General features: G+C 38.7%; 1 protein-coding gene across 3 annotated transcripts in view; it reads right to left on the bottom strand.

Annotated features, from left to right (window-relative positions):
• Positions 1-524: 524 nt before the first annotated feature.
• Positions 525-18,562, bottom strand: part of LOC148653716 (actin-binding protein WASF3) — a 49,195-nt gene continuing 31,157 nt past the window's right edge. For 2 of the 3 annotated variants that reach the window (XM_088649000.1, XM_088648999.1), the window contains exons 4-10: positions 12,423-12,576; positions 11,341-11,458; positions 9,504-9,679; positions 6,800-6,841; positions 4,462-4,737; positions 2,902-3,287; positions 525-1,174 (exon numbers count right to left, since the gene is read on the bottom strand). In XM_088649000.1, the coding sequence (XP_088505126.1) occupies positions 1,017-1,174; positions 2,902-3,287; positions 4,462-4,737; positions 6,800-6,841; positions 9,504-9,679; positions 11,341-11,458; positions 12,423-12,576 (1,310 nt within the window). In that variant the 3' untranslated portion in view covers positions 525-1,016. The remainder of the gene's footprint in view (positions 1,175-2,901; positions 3,288-4,461; positions 4,738-6,799; positions 6,842-9,503; positions 9,680-11,340; positions 11,459-12,422; positions 12,577-18,562) is intronic. The other variant, XM_088649001.1, reaches the window with a different exon arrangement.

Below are 18,562 nucleotides of genomic sequence, written 5' to 3'. Positions count from 1 at the left end.
GTAATCTTGTTATTTTAATAAATTATTTTTTGGGAGAAGTCTTTTAAATAAATGTGTACTCCAGAAATGTACAAGATCTCACTGTTTAGGGTCAGAGGTTTAAGGTAGAATATGTAGCATAAAAATGTAATTTCCAATTCTCTTCCCTTGTTCCCAAAATTATCTTACTTGCTAATCAAGTCACATTATCTTTTTATTAATACTTAAAGTATACTGTATGTGACTTGCCATTATAGAGTAATTTTAAGTTGGAAAACCTATTGTGAATGTTACACAAGGCTTCATTTAAGTATATGATTAGGTGTATATGAGGCAAAGGAACTTTTTTATCAGTTATGTTCTATACTGCAGTGGTATTCAGATAGTTTCACATGAAATAACCTTTTTCAGTTAAAATAGGTTGTCCAAGGACTAGCCTGACAATTTTTCTGTCATAAAACACATCAAAGCAGGAAATCTAAAACTTCTACTAAATCACACAGGACAGACACTGTTGTTAACAGGCCACAGTGTTTATACTCATGTTTTGTTAATGAAAATCATTTCTCTCTAGATCTTATTTTTGTAAACTCAAAACAGCAAATGATAACATATTCAACCCAAAATGTATTCCACCTACAATAAAAGGCAGTGAGTGTCATCCACTTAGCTCAAATGTTTCCCTAACAGCCAAGTATTAGAAAAACTCCCTGAAGACAAGGTTCATGAACAAGTTCAGAGAACTGCGACAAATCGACAAATCAAATTACTGTGAAGTCCTGCAAAAGCTGAAAATTGAAAAAATCCTAAAACAGATTCCAAAAGGCCACAACCCCCCCCCCCACTACTCCAGTCTAGCCAAGGCTGACTGTACTGTCCCAGATCTGGAGCTGTGCATTGGTATATATGCTACTTTTGACTCAACTACCATCGTGCTCAACAGGTTGTTATGGAGTTGCCCTATGAGCGGGTGAGAGGAGGCCCTGATCTGAAACTGAGACTGAGCAGAACGATGACCCACTGTTTCCTCCTCTGCCTTAGTCAGACCACTCATTCTCATCAAGTTCCGAGTCGTCGTCGGATTCGCTGTACTCCACAGCAATGCGCCTGGACAGGATGGTGGCCACATCGTTGCCCACTGGCTCTTTCTTTGCTTCCTGCTCTCTCTGCTCTTGAACTTTTCTGAGCTGAATACCTGCAAATGAATAGAAACTTTACTCATCAATTGAAAGGAGAAATTAAAATCTGGCTCCTATTGGGCCTTTTATTACTACAATAGTTCTATTTAGTTGTTCAGCTGTCAGCAAATAAATAATTTTATTTTGTTTAACAATTCAAAATCCATGTACGTTAAAGTTAACACGTTATCATGTTAGCATCTACAGAGGATGCATGAAGAAACCCATTTCAGCTGATAACCAGTGTAGTAAGATTATTTTATATACAGTATACTATTCAAAGCAACTGTGTGCTATTGCTTTGAATATCGCTTTGTTTTTTAAGTCCTTACTCAAAATAAAGTTCATTAACTCATTCTGTAGATATGAAGCACAAATGTAGAATTTCAAGGCTTCAAGAATTCAAGAATGATTCATGAATCTGCAGTCTGTAGCAGAGAACCATGGCAACATAAAAAATACATGTATTTGCCAAACAGCAGCTTATTGTTTTTCCAAATCAAATTTCAATGTGATCCTCTACATTTAGTTGGCTAAAACATAACATTTTGGACAACCTCACCACTTTTCATTGAAAACAACACCCCTTTTATAAAGAACAGTTATGGGTCTGTTCTACTTATGGTTGATTAACATTGTCTTGTCCTGGGGTCAGTTTAATACTGAAGAACAGACAGATTACCAGTATATTTTATGCAGGAAACTGGTGCCTTCTGTCATAAAACTGAACTTGATAGCATGATAACAGTACTGAACATGCACCACGCTCAATGAGGTTGAAAAAATGATACAAATCAGTGGTTTTGATTTGTTGATTACAGTCTCTGGTAGAACATTTATGGTATGATCTGAGGAAAGATTATACGAACATCCTGGAGAAACTCGACAGGTTCAACATGGGGTTTTAGAGTTTGATCTGAGTGTATGAAAGGGTTCATTCTAAATTTGGATTCTGATCTGTACACGCAGAGGAGGAGATACAGACATCTGCGGTGTGGACTATTTGCAAGAGAGTGGATGTGACAATTTAAAACAACTGGAAAGAGAGAATAAGCTGTGTCAAAATTAACACTGTATTGTGTATGGTGATCCTTATGTTGGTCCTAAATAAATATGCAAGAGTCTCTCTCCTTAACATGACATTTATGGCAGAAGAATGCATTGAAGTATAAAAAATTGGAAATGTTCATGTGCTGTGTATAGCAGGAGAAGATACACTTTTTTGTGTTCCAGTTCTTCTCTGTGAATGAGGCCGTTGTGTATGAAATAAATGCATTTGGAAACTCTGAACCGCACTGTGCCTTCTCGCATGGCACTGTGCCTTCTCTTGAATGGTCAAGAATTCCTTGGGAGCAGTTTAAGAACCGATCAAAAGACTACAGGAAGTGCTTTATCCAGGTTAATAAAACCAAAGGAGGATTCACAAAATACAGACAGGTCCAGTACTAAATACTAATAAACATCATACAAATCTGCAGTTTTTGCCTTCTATCAAAAACTAGAGAATGCACACCTGGATTTTCATGCTAAAGTAATGTTTGATTACAGTTCAGCTAGGATATGAATATATTTGAAAGCTTCTATATGATTTAACCCCTGAGTGTGTCTAAGATGACTCTAGACGTTTGCACAGCAGATTATATATGGCTCTGTACACATCTCAGCCTTTTTTGTAGCAAAGGATCTTGCTTTCCACTCTCTTTGTAGGACATGGAGCTTCACTATGGTAAAGCCAAGCACTTACCTCTGCGAATGGCAGCCAGGAGGTCACTGCGGGCATCGCTCATGGGGATGAGAGGAACCTGGCTCTTCCTGGGCTCTTGGGTGGCAGGGGGAGTGGCAGCGTGAGCTGGAGAGAGAGTGTGAGTGGGGGGACCAGGAGGAGGGGGTGGAGGGGCCATAGGAGGACCCCCGAGAGGAGGATGGGGAGGGGAGGGGATGTAGGATGCAGGGGGTGCTGGGGGAGGGGACGGGGTGTAGGGGCGAGACACTGCAGCGACCGTGCTGGAGGGCAGAGATGCCGAGGGGGCAGCGGGGCTGTCAAACGCAGTCTGAGCAGAAGGGATGAGTGGAGGAGGGGGAGGTGGCGCAGGAGGCACAAAGTACTCTGGCATCTGCATCTGCTGGGAGCTGGTGGAACAAGGCAAGGAAAGACTGAGCTGAAATTTCATTGCAGATGAAGGCTCCTGAAGTACTGCTTAGGCTGGATCAACAAAATTACACCTCTGTGTAAAATTGACAGGCTCGGTATGAATACTAAATGCAACCCTTTGAGGCTGAGAACAGAGAGCTACTAAGTCTTTCTTTTTACTCTGGTTACTAACAGATGATTCAATCATTACAATGCCACCTGGCGGCATTTTTAAGTATTTCAGTGAATTACAAAATGGCTGAGTAGTACGTGCCAGTTAGCCTTTTACATTTGCATAATATCTGTTTTAAAAATGAAAATACTTAATGTATAACATGCCTGAACAGTATCTGCAAATCTGCAGTAGATCGTTTTCTGGTTTTATAATCATCTGTTGCGCTCAGAAGCTCTCTATCACATTTTTCACCACTAGGTGCGTAGAGAAAAGAGAAAAGCCACACAGATTGTCTGATTTGACTAAAGACAAACAAAAACCATGCCGTGCAAGACTTTAATAAAACCACATGGCCACAAATATTTCCATGTTCTCTGTCCAAGACAAAGGCAGAAATGACAAACCCGTGTGACATACCCCTCTATGAATCTAATCACAGTCATATCCATCTGAATTTTATAATTTCATAGAAAACCCCAAAGAACTTTATACCACACAGAACAGAAGCTTTAACTATTTTCTGGTTTTCGTTTAATCACAGTTAGAGCAAAACATGTTTGATACTTTGGCTTTCGTCAGCCCTATGCTGCACTATCCCAAGCTTCTTAATGAACTAAACAAGACTATATTCTTTTAGTCTTTGTCTCGGTGCAAGAGGAGCACATGTGTATCTCTGCACCTGCTTACAACCAGGAAAAATAAGAATCAGTGTATATACTTACATGACTGCAAATCTTAGATATGCTTTCCCACCTTATATGCTTACTTGTTGTCTTTCTGATGTTGTGTATTTTTTGTGATCTTTTAATTATTCAATTCTGAATAATGTGTTCTAAAACACAAGTTTTAGAAAATTAGATGGCATTTATATGGCAAGAAAGAAAGCTGGGTCCTCCAGCATTTGTGAATTACACTCCACTCACCTGAAAGTGGGGACCATACACACTTGCTTGGCTATACTAAGGAAGAGAGAAGCAAGTAAGAAAATTGTCACATACCTGTAATCTTTCACCGCATGAGGCCGGGGTCCGTTGAGAGCTGGGTCAGTGGGCGGAGGTGCGTGTGACTGCTGCACACGGCCTAAGGAGTTCTGGCGGCCTGGGACAGTGGCTGGTGGGCGGTAAGGTCGGTCGAGGGACTGGGTCTGACTGGGAGCCGCCAGCAGCTCTTTGCTCTCATTGGCCGAGTAGGAGCTGGAGGTGCTGACCTGTTGAGAGGGATGGTTCGGGCTGGCTGGGTAGGATGAGTGTTCACCTGCGTCTGATGCCACTGACCTGAAAGACGAGGGGGAGGTAGAGGAGGAAGGAATTAGCTTGAGAATATTCATTTCAGATCCAGTTGCAAAAGAAAAGACGAGGTCTCTCAAAGATGCATAAACAAGAACCTGAAAACGTCTGCAGCTGAAAGCAGACACTCGGGGAAATTCACAGAAAGGAAATGCTTTATAACCAGTGACATGATGGGTGTTCAAATTTCCAACATATGTTCTGCCACCCAACACAACCTTTGCCAATCAGTCATTTGTTATCTTTGCTGCGTTGCCTGAGTGTTACATTTGTGAAAGTAGAAAATCTGATATACAGAATAATCACAATCAATGAACCGTGTTGAAAACAAAGCTATTTTTTAATTAATAATGCTTCTTCCAGATTCTGACTTTGTTAGGCGATAGTAAAAGGACCAAGTGCTTATATAAGTTATAATAACTAAGAATACTTTTTACTACATCTGTTTTGCTTTCCTTTAACCCAAATCAGTGATATTTTGCCACAATGTTATGCAGATTCCTCTGGACTTCTTTTTGACCTGGTGAGCTGATGTCTAACCCCAACAATTAATCTGGTGTTAAGATGCAGTCCCTAACCAGGGTGTAAAATTGGCCAATCTCCATTTTTACCTAGAAACCGAGCACAAACATCAGGAAACACTGTACGGTCAGCTCCTGGTCTGAATAAGAATCTGAATAAGGTTTTTAAAACATTTTTTGTGCAAGCCACAGAATTGCTTAGGCTGGAAGATCTTGCATAATCACAGAAAATACATTGGAGCAAAAGGTTTGACAATAGCAACACTGAGTTAAAAAGCAGCCAAGCAACTTGATTGAAGACCTCTCTCAAACACCACTGTTTTTTACATAGCTGAAGACAGATCTTAATGTCCAATATAGGGGCACGTGCTACTTCACTTTACACCTTAAGGAGAATAGTTATTTTGAAAGTGCTACTAAACAATGCCACTTCTAGTGTCTTCTAGTAGAATCCTTGTTTTGTTCCCATACTCTTCTTAACATCCATCCATTTTCCAATCACTTTATCCCTGTATTAAATCGCTTTAACGCAGGGTCACAGGGGAGTCAGAGCTTATCCCAGCAAGGAACAGGCAAAGGCAGGATACACCCTGGACAGGATGGCAGTCCACTGCAGGGCACACACAGACACAAATATATACACTCACACCATTGCCAGTTTTCCCAGAAGCCAATTAACCTACCAATACAATATGTCTCCATGCTGATAGTAACCCAGGTATGGAACTGAACCCAGGGCTCCAGTGCAGCAAGGCAGCAATTCTAACCAATGTGTTATGATGCCACCCTCTTCTGAACATGTTCAGGGGGTATATTCAGTGTAATTTCTTGAAACAAAATAATAATATGAGTGATATGATGAATGACAGTATATATTCAATGTCAGGGGGTTTGTAGAGCTAGCATTCTGAGCATAGTCCCTCTGTAACAATACAAAAGAAACCCATGTTGATTGGGAAGACTATAATGTGTCTGTACAAAACCGGGGACTTTTAATTTTGAATCCAGTGCGAAAAACTGACACAATTGTAATTGCACAATGAATTAGTAATGGTAGCACTGCAGGGAGGAACTTCTTCAAAGGAAACATTGTAAGCAAATTCAGTGCCAAACATTGTGAAATTGAATACAACTGCTGGTGAATCCTGAGCTGCTAACCTTCACTGTAAAGGACAGAAAAGCATTAGACCCAGGTTACATTCTGATTTTGTACTGGACACAGGGATGATCAGCCCTCATCTGTCTCCAGCAATGAGGAAGCATGGATCAATTTATCTGAAGAAAACAAAGTTGTATGCGGAAAGATATTTTGTAATTGAATTGTAAAAAATGATTAACTTCATCAAAGCTCAACCAGTGCATTTGCATAGTTATAGCTCTGTGTAATTAAATAAGCATACTGAAGTGTGCTGACTATCAAAAAGTGAAGTACTTGTCTGCTTTTTGGGACAGCATTCAGAAATGCAAGCTTTTTTCTTGGCCATCCATGTCATCTTGAAAATCAAGCATAACTTTGCTGTTTTGCTTACCTCTCTGATATTTTCCTACAGCTTAATGACCTTGACCTAGGACTTTAAGGAAAGAATGCAACAGTATTTAATGTGCATAGAAAAATAAAGGCTTTCACAAAAAGTCAGGGAAAACAGATTTACCATATAGGAAATATGGTAAATATTTGGAAAATAACTGGAAATTTGGCTGAAAACAATTATATACCAGACAGAGCTGTGAACAGCACAACAGTGAGCAGTGACTATTTGATATTTGGAGCACAAATATCAGTTTCAAGTCTGCTTCCCTGAAATGCAAAAAAATCAATAAGTAGCAGACAGTAGCTCAGTACCCTACTTTAACAGAAAAATGACCAACATGACCTTGACTACATAAGTAAAAAACAGCTTTATCATGACTGAAAACCAAACCAAGGAAAATCTACAACTGACAGTATTGCAAAACCAAAGGTTAAACCCAAAGGCTTTACTTCTGTGGTACCAAAAAGTCTCAGATGATTCTTGACACAATAATTTGAGCTATTGTTACTCTATTTGTATTGCTAAACTCTTTTATTATTGTTTTTTGTACAGGTGTTCCTTTGTACAGTACTTCAGCAAATCAAGAAAGGCTGAAAATCTGTGATCTGCAGCATTGCTTTCAGAGGTTATATTTCACAAGAGGGCGCTAATGAGAAGCTTTTCCAGTTCCATTCATTCTGGATAGGTAAGCCTAGGTATAAGATCTATAACTGTTTTCCACAAATTTGGTTAGTTTTGTCTGAAGATTATAAACCTCCACAAAAGCTCTAACACAAATTACTTAAATAAACATGGCATTTATGAATACAATATAAACTGTGACATTATATTTTTGATTTCCTTCTGGCAGAAGTGTCTGCTAACTGATTTATTATTAAATATTTTGAGCCTTCTATGAGACCACAAAAACACCTGCCCTGAAAGCCCTGAAAAGTAATTTTGAAAATGCAGTATCTGTCAGAAGAAAATAACAGTAAGCAGAGTAATGCTACAGTACATTCCAGGACAGTGTACTTTCACACACAGTGTATTCTTTGGATATATAAAACCTGTATAAACAGTGGATATACCTTGTAATGCATCAGAGGTGTTTCAACACCTCCTAAATTCAAAAGAGAAAGGGTGTTAATTCTCGTGTCCTGGTTAAATTTAATTTTGGGCTTGTAAATCAATCTATCCTACATTAGTGAAGTAGTTTCTCACTTTTCTGATCTTCATGTAAGGGGGTTACTCAGGGATAATGGCTGCTGTGTGTCTCCCAGATGGGTGTAGCACTTTGGTGGACCCATCAACTATGTAAGACACTACTTGAACACAAGTAATTATTATTTACATAGCCAGTGTAAGCCATTTCCCATTTTCCTTATACTGTATCTCATCTCCTTTCAATTGTGAAGAATTCATCAAGTGAAAGTGCCTGAAATTCGTCATCAGAAGAATAAAGTTCATACCCAATTACTCAGTTTTTCATATTGGTACAGCTGTAGACCCAACAAGATCTAAGTTGATGGAGACAACAAGACAAAGCTCAGAGGCTTTGCCACACTCTCAAACACTCGCAAACTGTTGGCTATCCAGTCAATGATTTTCTATAACAAGATACTCAACTCCGCCTTTACGTGCTCCAGAGTGTAAACTTGAGAAGACCTCACTCCAGAATATTCCAGAGAACAAAAAATATACAGAGATACTATGAATCCAAGAGAAAAGTACTGAATTGTGATATTAAAAAATGCATAGAGATGTCTTTGTCTGGAACAAAGAAATATTGTCCGATAATGACACAAACTCTGCTTTTTTTTAAGCTCTGCTTTTCAGCACATACACTCTTCAACAGTGCATCGTACTATCATTGTAGATGTGTACAGAAAAAGGAAGAACAATAACTATGTTTGTGTTTTAATTAGCCAAGTAATTAAAACATCATCTTATTTTGTCCTGAACAAATCAGGTTAATCTTCCTATTTTTAAACGTTTCAAGCCATTTCAATTAAAAATGGTATATCATCATAATGGTAATATCATTACCACATACATTTCTGGGCTTAAAGGAATGTCCTACTCTGACCAAAGTTTTATTTGAAAGGATTTATCTTTTTATTTTAATATAACTTTATTTTTTAATCTTTTAAGTCTTGAACAGAGAAGATTATTGGAGAATGATGAGTCATGTGCTGTATACAAAATCCTTAAAGGTGCTGACCATGTCAACAAATTTGACTCATTCAGAATAAACAGTAAAAAATGATCTGGGGAACACAAGTGTGAATTATGGGAAAGTAGTTTGAAAAATGAGAAAAGGAGCCACTTCTTTACTCAGAGAGGGTTGTGAGAATTTTGAACAAGTTACCTAGTTATGTCATCAAAGTTGACACATTGGCTAATTTCCCGAAACAGCTTGAAAAGATTCTTGTACCAATTTACTTCTAGCAACCAAAAGAGGTACTAAAGACAATCCAACCTTTTTTCTCACAAAAGAAAGAAAATACATTGTGTCATTGTAGGTGATGCCATCTTGAATTTGACAATTCCACTTTTTCTTAAAGGGAGTCTTCTGTTGTATCCATAGAATCTCTCTATATTTTATTTTCCCTTGATCATTCCCTATATCCCTATGCAACTCTTTCCCAGAAATCAAGCACGTTGGGCATCTTGTTATAGAAGACCTCTGTCCCAGTTGCACTTGGCAGTTCAGCAGTACCTGCTGTCAGGAGAGAGGGAGCCCTCGGAGGACATGGCATGGTACGGTGATGGGGAGAAGCGCGTGTCGGGCCGGAACTCCTTGTCGTAGGCCATTATTTTCCACTCCTGTTGACGGTTCCGGGCCTTTCTCACCTTCTTCACCTCTCTGCTCGGATCCTCAACCTGCTTCTGCTCCTTTGAGGGAAGAAAAAATAAACTTGACGGTAGCATAGTGGCACTGTTGTTAGCATTAATAATATTAGTTTTATTGGTGCATAGTTTGTGTCATGCTTTCCAGAAAGCCTCCATATATAAACAATGCCTGTGTGGGAACACCCTAATTTAATATTTTGTACACCCAGCTAAACAAGGCTGCACAGAGTATACATTTAAGCACTTTTTCGTTTGATGTTTTCCTTGTTCAAGCCCACACTTACACTACAGTTGCTTCCACTAAATACTACAATCTAAACGTAATAGGTAAATTTCCTTTTGTAAAATTCTAACATCTTGTTTGCAGGTTTTGCTGACATAAGGCCTCCTTCATATTTAACAGTGGTCAGTATGATCATTTACAGTTTTGTATAAAAATTGTTCATTCAAAAAAATTAACAAAGGAAGTCCATTATAAGTTACTCCAATTTACATTTCACTGTGCTACCATTGTCAAGATATTGGGGATGTACAATAAAAATTATCTGAACCTGAGTATATCATTTTTGACTTAGAGTCTTTTTTAGAAAGGTCTTGAATGTTACCTTTTGTATAGCTGGTGGTGACTGTAGGCACATATACAAATGTGCAGTAAGCAGTAATAATCAAGTGCAAATTATCCACTACTCAAGGTAAGATCATATAAACATGTGTCTTTAATATATGCTTGTTTGAAGTGTCATTCAAAATTCTTCAAATTACACTTTGTTAAAATACATGGTAAATCAAGATAAAAATGAGGTACAGTTTAACGTAAAAATGATTTAATTACATTATATTTATATGTACAGTAATTCACATACTGCACTGTATTTCAGTAGCTATAAGTGAAACACACTCTTTGTCTAACTCATAGTGCTTGCCCTACTCTGTTTCAACGGTACTGGATGGATATGAAAATCAGGATGGATTCTAATTTTGCAGGGCATAGTTTACTCTGGGTTATGAGGTTGCTAACCACCCAAATGTACATTGTTCGTATGGTGGCAAACTGTCCTATATATTTCATTTTGCTATAAATTGCAACTTTTTACTTCCTAACCCCTACTTAGATATGAGATCCCCATACATTACTTCTATTAAATAAAAACAGTGATATTATTGGCATTGTCATCATTCACCAATGTCTTCACAGTTACACATATGCTGTTTTAGGATGAAAAATGATAGAATCAATCAGCTCCAATAGGCCCTCATTCCTAGTTTACTGTATAAACAGGTTTGAAACTATTCAGTCTGAGTTTGAATTATTATACTGTACATCCAATTCAATTTCTTTATGAAGATACAATTTTCACGTAATTTGTTGTCAATAAACACTGGTAAAACCATTTGCTGTATTGAACACCCCGTAGGGAAAAACTAAAAAAATGGATCAACAGTATGTTTTGTTTTCTATTTACAGAGTTTGTTATTTCGCAGTTCTGGTCTAAAGTACTAGGTCTCACTGTTCTGACTGATTCTGTCGAGTTAAGCAGGGGTACAACCTCACTTGTTTCAAAGACTGCCAGCAAGATCTGCACTAACGTTGTTGTTTCATCTGATGAAGATGTTTATTAATGAGCTGATTATTATATACTGTACTATTAAAATAAACTTCACAAAGGGATATTTTAAGAAGATCCAGGAATCTATGTACATACCTTCTGTCTTCGTTTCTCTTTCCTCTTGTCTTCGGTGGCTTGAAGCATCTTCTCTTTCCAGAGATTGAAGAAATAGGAGGGATCTGTATAGAACTTCAGCCCATCCTTCTTATCATCCCTACAGAGGCCGGACAAAATACAGGAGGACTTTGAGATGATACAGAGCAATAAACTATTAGCTAATAGTTGTATGAAGTGCAGTTAACCATTTATTGACACAGCAGTGGAAAAACAAAAATTTGCATGCCTGTTTTTGTAGGAGTTTTGTCCTGTATTTTAAAGATGGTTTAATGCTGTGCATAAGTAGGGACATAAAACACCTGTTGTGTTGTATTTGTACAGAAAATTAATGTAACATTTAAGTTGTGTAATGCAGTTGTGTGATATATGGAAATCTGTCTGTAGAACCAAGGTTAATTCTACGTATGTGCCAGTCCTAAGGTTTTCCTAAACATGGCATTTAAGGTAACACCAGAGATTTACTGGGACTATACTGAGATTATAAAAAAACCTTTGAGAATGACTGAATGCAGAGTATTTCAGGAAGATGTATTTGAGTGTGTTTTCTGGAAATGACCTTTTTCGTAACAAATTGAAACTAATTTCAAACCTTTTCTTGAACTGTGCTGGACTTCTTGCAGCCCTACACTTTACAAAAATGAAAAGGGATGATCTAACAGTATAACGTTCACAGAAAAAGAGGAATAAAGAGGACTCCTGAGTGGCCTAAGCACCAAAAGTGCTCATTCATTGTGGAGACATCATCAATACAAGTTACAGTGCCTTGCAAAAGTATTCACCCCAATTATCTTTAATTTAGTAAAATGTCTGGATTTTTTTCACCTTGACATTATAGAGTACTCTGTGTTGATGAGTGGCAACAATTCTCAGTTAAATACATCATGGTTCCATGCTGTGGCACCATAAAATGGGAAAGTCCAAATGGGATGAATACTTTTGCAAGGCACTGTATGTCATTGGTGAACTGGGACTGGAATTCTACGAGAAAGGTGCTAAACTGGCAAAGAACCACGAACGAGTGAGACCCTCCCCTCAGACCTGTACAGACATGCTGACCTCACCTGTAAGGACTGAGGATGTTGAGAGGAGGAGGTTTGTCACAGCGCTGGTACATCTCCATGACTGGATTGGGAATAGAGTTTCTAGATACCACCTGCTGATCCTGGATTGTGGAGCTCTTGAAGGCCTTCCTCATGTTGATGTCCTGAAGGGAAACTGCAAAAAAGAATTGGAATAATAACGACGTGAGCACCACACTAGGGCTCGGAAAGTTATCGCAAAGCTTCCACTCTCAAGTTTAAGAAGCCAAGGTAACTTTCTAAACAAATACGTATGGAGAGAAAACACACAGCTGTGTCTGATGCTAATAAAGTTCTGTCTTTCATTTACTTCCATAGCAAAATTTGGTGGCACCGCAAGAATTGCTTTTCCAGGGGGGTGTTCCAGGTAAAGCACAGAATGAAACTTAAATCTGGTGACAGACACATCAACAGCTGTGTTTGTTTGCAACTCACATGGTGATGTAACACTTTTAGCAAGGCACAGATAGCCTACTGAGCACACAACCTGCTGCTTTTAATTACTACCCATGAAAAGGAGGATGCTGATTGATGGATTTAATTCAGCTAAAGGGGAATATTAAATATAGGAAAGGTATAATATTCAGCCATTACAAGCAGGGGAAGAGATCCCTTGCTCGGTATGCAAGAAAAGCCCTGATCAGTATAGACAGTACTAGCTGACCTTGACAGCTAAGTCTGTGTTTGGCATGATAATGTATGCATTGACTTATATACAAAATCCCTTATGGGCTACTTTGTCTGAATATGTACAGTAGGCATAAATGCACTAGAAGACAAAAGTAACAAACATGAATGTATTCTGTAACATGACCACCTGGTGCTTGTTCCTAGTTCTGGCACTACCAGACACTTAATTAACAATTTATGGAACCAGGAAGTATAACATTTATTTTTCCTGGGATATTGTTGGGTTTTTCAAGTCTAAACCCATTTCTTTTACAGGACAAATGTGTGATAGGAACAGAAGAAGGAAGGGAAACATTAGCAGCCGTCTGGATTTTCAATGCTGACATTGCACATCCTAAGGATATTCACAAAAGTAATCACATCTGCAAATGCTAAATCTCTGTCCTTTGCTGTTTTAGTGTGCAAAATGATACCCTAGTGAGACTGATTCACAGTGAATTTCAGAATTTCATTGTCTAAGAGCTTTAGAGGACAACCCAATACCACTCTGAAGCCATCTGCATATTTTAAAGTGTAACTGCAAGCTGAAAAGCTTAAAAAGCTTTCTTTAACTACACTATTGAAGCTTCTAGGATCATAGCTGAAGGTTTGCAGGGACCACAAAGTTTTGGGTATAGCTGCTTTAGCTTTGAGTCACTGTATCAAGGAGAATCTTTTGATAACAGCCCATTGTGTAGAAAAAGAGGAAAATGAAAGACATATGCAGGGTTTAATTAGGCTTCTACTGAATTAAAAAGTAACACCTGCATTCTTACAGAATCTATCATTGCCATAACAGTTAACTAGCATAACCTAAGGAATCCAAAGACATGCTAGCTACAGGTAGAGGACAAGGAAAACAAGGAAACACCAATGTAATGTAAATTCACGTAATAGGATGTTGGACAATTGTTCAGACAATAGAGCCTGTATGCACTGTGATAAACAGTCTACCAGTGTCTGAAAATATGTAGGATTAATGTGGTCATTGACCAGTCTTCCACGAGAAAGTCAATCAACTCATGCCTCGTTGATTAAGGTGGAAAACAATGTCTCAGGCATTGTTCCAGAATATCCCATGAATGCTTGATTAGATTCAGTGTCAAACTCACATCAACCCATTGGGCAACCACATATTGTATGTGCTCTGTGGATGGGGGCATTGTCATTGCTTAAGACACTCCTCCTAGCAGGAGAGAAATGCTGCAACATAGGTGGAAGATGGGCATACAGTAATTTTCATGATTAGTATTGAGTATTCTAAGGGAATGAGTGCCCTCATAGTACCCTCAAAGCTTGTCGTCAAACTCCAGGACCTGGGACTGAATGCCTCCCTCTGTAATTTGATCCTGGACTTCCTGACGGGACGTCCACAGGTGGCAAGTATGGGCACCAACATATCCTCTACCCTGACTCTAAACACTGGAGCCCCCAAGGCTGTGTACTGTACTTAGCCCTCTCCTCTACTCCTTATTTACTCATGATTGTGTTGCCAGGCATAACTCAAACTCCATCATTAGGTTTGCGGATAATATAACGGTCATCGGCCTGATCACAAATGATGAGGAGTCTGCATATAGGGAGGAGGTTGAAACCCTGGCAGCATGGTGCCAGTATAACAACATCTCTCTGAACATCAGTAAGACTAAGGAGATGATTGTGGATTATAGGAAACATCAGGGAAACATCAGGAGGAGTTTTAAGTTCCTGGGAGTTAACATCACAAAGGACTTAAGGTGGTCTCACCACACCAACATCATGGTGAAAACAGCACAGCAGGGCCTATTCTATCTCCGCAGGCTAAAGATGTTTGGCGTGCCATCACATATCCTGACCAACTTCTACAGCTGCACTATTAAGAGTATCCTGATTGGCTGCATCACTGCCTGGTATGGGAGCTGCTAGCCTTGGATCGCAAAGCACTGCAAAAGGTGGTGAAGTCAGCGTAGCTCATTATCAGCTGTGAGCTACCAAACATCCAGGACATCTACTCAGCTAGATGTCTTAAGAAGGCCAGGACTATTCTCAAAGACCCATGTAATCTAAGTCATAAACTGTTTTCTCTCCTACCATTTGGTAAATGGTATTAAAGCATTCAGTCAAAGACCAACAGATTACAGAACACCTTCTATCTCCAGGCAATAAGACTGCTAAACAGCCAAGCTGCAGTCACCTTCAGCAACAAACCTAATGGTCTTTGTTAAATGGTCAGGTTACATGGACATACAGTTTTCCATTGTATTTGGAACACTGCATATTGCATTATTTGGACATAGTGTATTGCATACACCCTGGATATGTAGCAGTTCCTAGTTATATTTTAAATCAGTTTTTTTAAATCAAAACTTATTGCACTTTTATTATGTAACCTTATTCTGTCACTTTTAATTTTGTGATTTTAAAATTTTAAAACCCTCACGTGAGCTCGCAGAAAATACATGCCATTGCCTGCAATTACTGCTGCATGCTATATTGTTATGCATTTGATAAATAAACTTTGATTGATTGATTGAATGAGTGCACATGCTCGTTCTTCAAGAATATGGTGAAGGAAAATTCATGTGTACACAACACATTTCTCCACTGCTCAGTAGACCATTACTTTGTGCTCTTGGACCTCTGGACTCATTAAATGTGCATTGTCAGGTGTAATACGCAGTGTGTGCACTGCCAAGACAACCATTCTTTATGGAGTTCTCGGACAACATTTTTCTATTTCTATTTCTATTGGCTGCTTGTGCCCCAAGTTGAAATTTGCAGTCAATGGATCAGGTATTGCTCGTTGGTTTCTCCTTGACCTTCTGAATAATGCACAGATATCACGATCCTGGTGTATGCACTTCTGTGCACTGTTGGCCTTTGCCGAAGATGTCTTTTCCTCAGTTTCATGCCGACATCACCTTAGACACAGTTTCTCATGAAACATCAGCAGGTTCAGCTGTCTTGGTCACGAATGCTCCTATCAAATGAGCCCCAACAATCAATTCTTTTCAAAGTCAATGAGGCCATGCATGTAATTATAGACAACTATGCCTGTCCAGCATTTTTATCCATGACCCTAAGCATGCTGGGATGTTATTAGCTTAATGCATGAGGCATACCTATGTGAAAGCTTTTGCTTTCAATATATTTGTTGTCCCTCATGTTATGCAGTTATTTCCATCTTTTAGTCTGCTACCTGAAGGGTCACTAGTGTCTCTAAATTGTCATTGTCTGCATATGTGAGTTATTATGTGTGCTCTAAATCTATGAACAACCTGTCCAGGGTGTAGTCCCACCAGAACTCTGTGTCTAGTGGGTTAGGTACCAGTTCATCACAGCTCTCAAACACCTGCCAGAGATATTGCACTAACTTGCTTTAGACCAACTTGCAATGTGTCCTTACCTGGTTTTCTGTGCATTATTTAAATTTTCTACATTTTTGCATAGTATACTAATTGAGAGGCTGTGGAACAATGGTATCTTGCTCATGAAATATTCAGTGTTCATCCAGTTTGCTTTTGACTGTCTGCTCTTTCAGTGAATGATGTATGGTGCACTGCAGAAGATCAATCCTCTTCTGTTCTTGCATAGAAATGTTAGAAATGCTAATATAGGCAATATACTATAGACCTGTTCCCAGCTACTGTTACCTAAAGAAGAAAATTCATAGTGGTGTATATGGAGTGACTAGATTATGTTTAATGGTAAAGCGAAATATATGAACAGTATATGCATTGTTGCATGTCTAGGATTATTGTTTGTTTTTAATGTTGATTTATTTTATGTTGAAATTTGTTTTTTGTAGTTTTGTATGGTGATGCCAGTAAAACCTTTCCACCCTTTTGGATGGACAATTAAAGTTATATGTTACCTTATTTTAGGTATTAAATACTATGCCTTGAGTGTAGGAAATCCTTGCTCTTCATTATTTCAATACATTTTTAATTACTTGGCATACTTCTCTTTTGTTTTATAGAGTACATATAAAACATATAGATCTATAGACCCCTCAGGACCCCTAATCAAAATGATCATGTCAATTCTGCAGGTGAAGGTGTTTTATTGTTGTAAAATGATTAAAATATTCAAATGTATTTAATTTACTTTATTTTGGAATTTCTTAAATTCTGCAAATGTACTGTGGTTACCAGCTGTGCACTATGCCATGCCTGTAAACAGGATGTAAAGCTAAGTGCACTTACTCACCTGCCTAAACAGAAAAAAATCTACCCACATACATCAGCATCTTGGAAAGCTCTTTTGTTTCCTGTATTAGAAACCTAAAATTGTGTGGCTGTACCATGTACATTAAGACAGACTGATATAGAAATTTGCAATTACAAACCTCAAACTCTCAGCAGTGGGTACAGTTATTAAGCAGACAAATGTTCCTCTTGAAACACTGAAGAATAGCTTACAAAATTTAGGAAAGCCCAGGCAATAAATGTAACTGGCCTGATCGATAAAAAGTACTGTTAACAACACTGTAAAATGTCTGAAAGATGTGCTAATGGAACAAAACATTCGCTCTGGTTAAGGTTACTCCACTGTATGTCTCATTACAGACATATTGGCTCTGGTTACAGAACCAACATGTGACAATTATGCTGGTTTACAGACTCATAGCTGGTGGATCTCTCTGTACTTTGCAGTGAATGTCATGGTTTTTCTCCTACTTTCTGGAATGATTCTTGTTAAAGATGGCAGATTCATGCCAAGCCACTCTTGTTAACATGACAGCCCCCGAGAGTACATGTAATGGGGGCAATTATTAAATGCAATGATGATGCTGTGACAGATACTGAAACTGGCCACCTGTAACAGAGCAACAGTATTCCTCAACTGTCTGCAATAGTTTTTGCTGATGGTTTGTGGTTTGGAGACCCATCAGGGAGATAGAAAAATGCAGGGATTCACAGAAGGAAGCTATAAAGGAAGGAACTAAAAACTTGACAGGACCAGGCGCTTCCAGGTCCCGGACTCATCTGGTACGGAAACCAGAGCAGAGCCCGGAATAGAGTGAGCGTCTGGCTTTTAAGGAGAACTGAAAAGGGGGTTGGAACAGGGAGCAGGTGCGGTGGATGAGTAGAAAACAAGGAAGGGCTGGAGCGTCCTTGAGAGGAGGGGTTTACGAATGGGACACTAACGTCATGACGAAAGTAAATCCGAGACTGAGGACAAATAGAGAACAGGATTTGAGTACTTAAATTCTACAAGCTTTGACTATGACGTAATTTCAAAATTAAATTAAAATTATAAAAGGATTTCCTTTCATTCAATGGCCAGAATACTGAAGACCACCGGTGATGATATTGTAGATGCTCATGTACACATTTAGCATACTCTTCCCAAAAATGCATGCCTGGCTTGCAATGTGCCATTACCAGGAGCCAATGCATGTAACTGATTCCACATTAAATCCAGATTGAATTAATGTAAATTTAATCTGGATTTAATGTGAATGAAAGGTT

The sequence above is a fragment of the Lepisosteus platostomus genome, chromosome 10 (assembly GCF_059453375.1).
Source record: "Lepisosteus platostomus isolate fLepPlt1 chromosome 10, fLepPlt1.hap1, whole genome shotgun sequence".
Taxonomy (NCBI): domain Eukaryota; kingdom Metazoa; phylum Chordata; class Actinopteri; order Semionotiformes; family Lepisosteidae; genus Lepisosteus; species Lepisosteus platostomus.
Note: the sequence above shows the minus strand (reverse complement) of the source record. Positions and strands in the feature narration are given on the sequence as shown.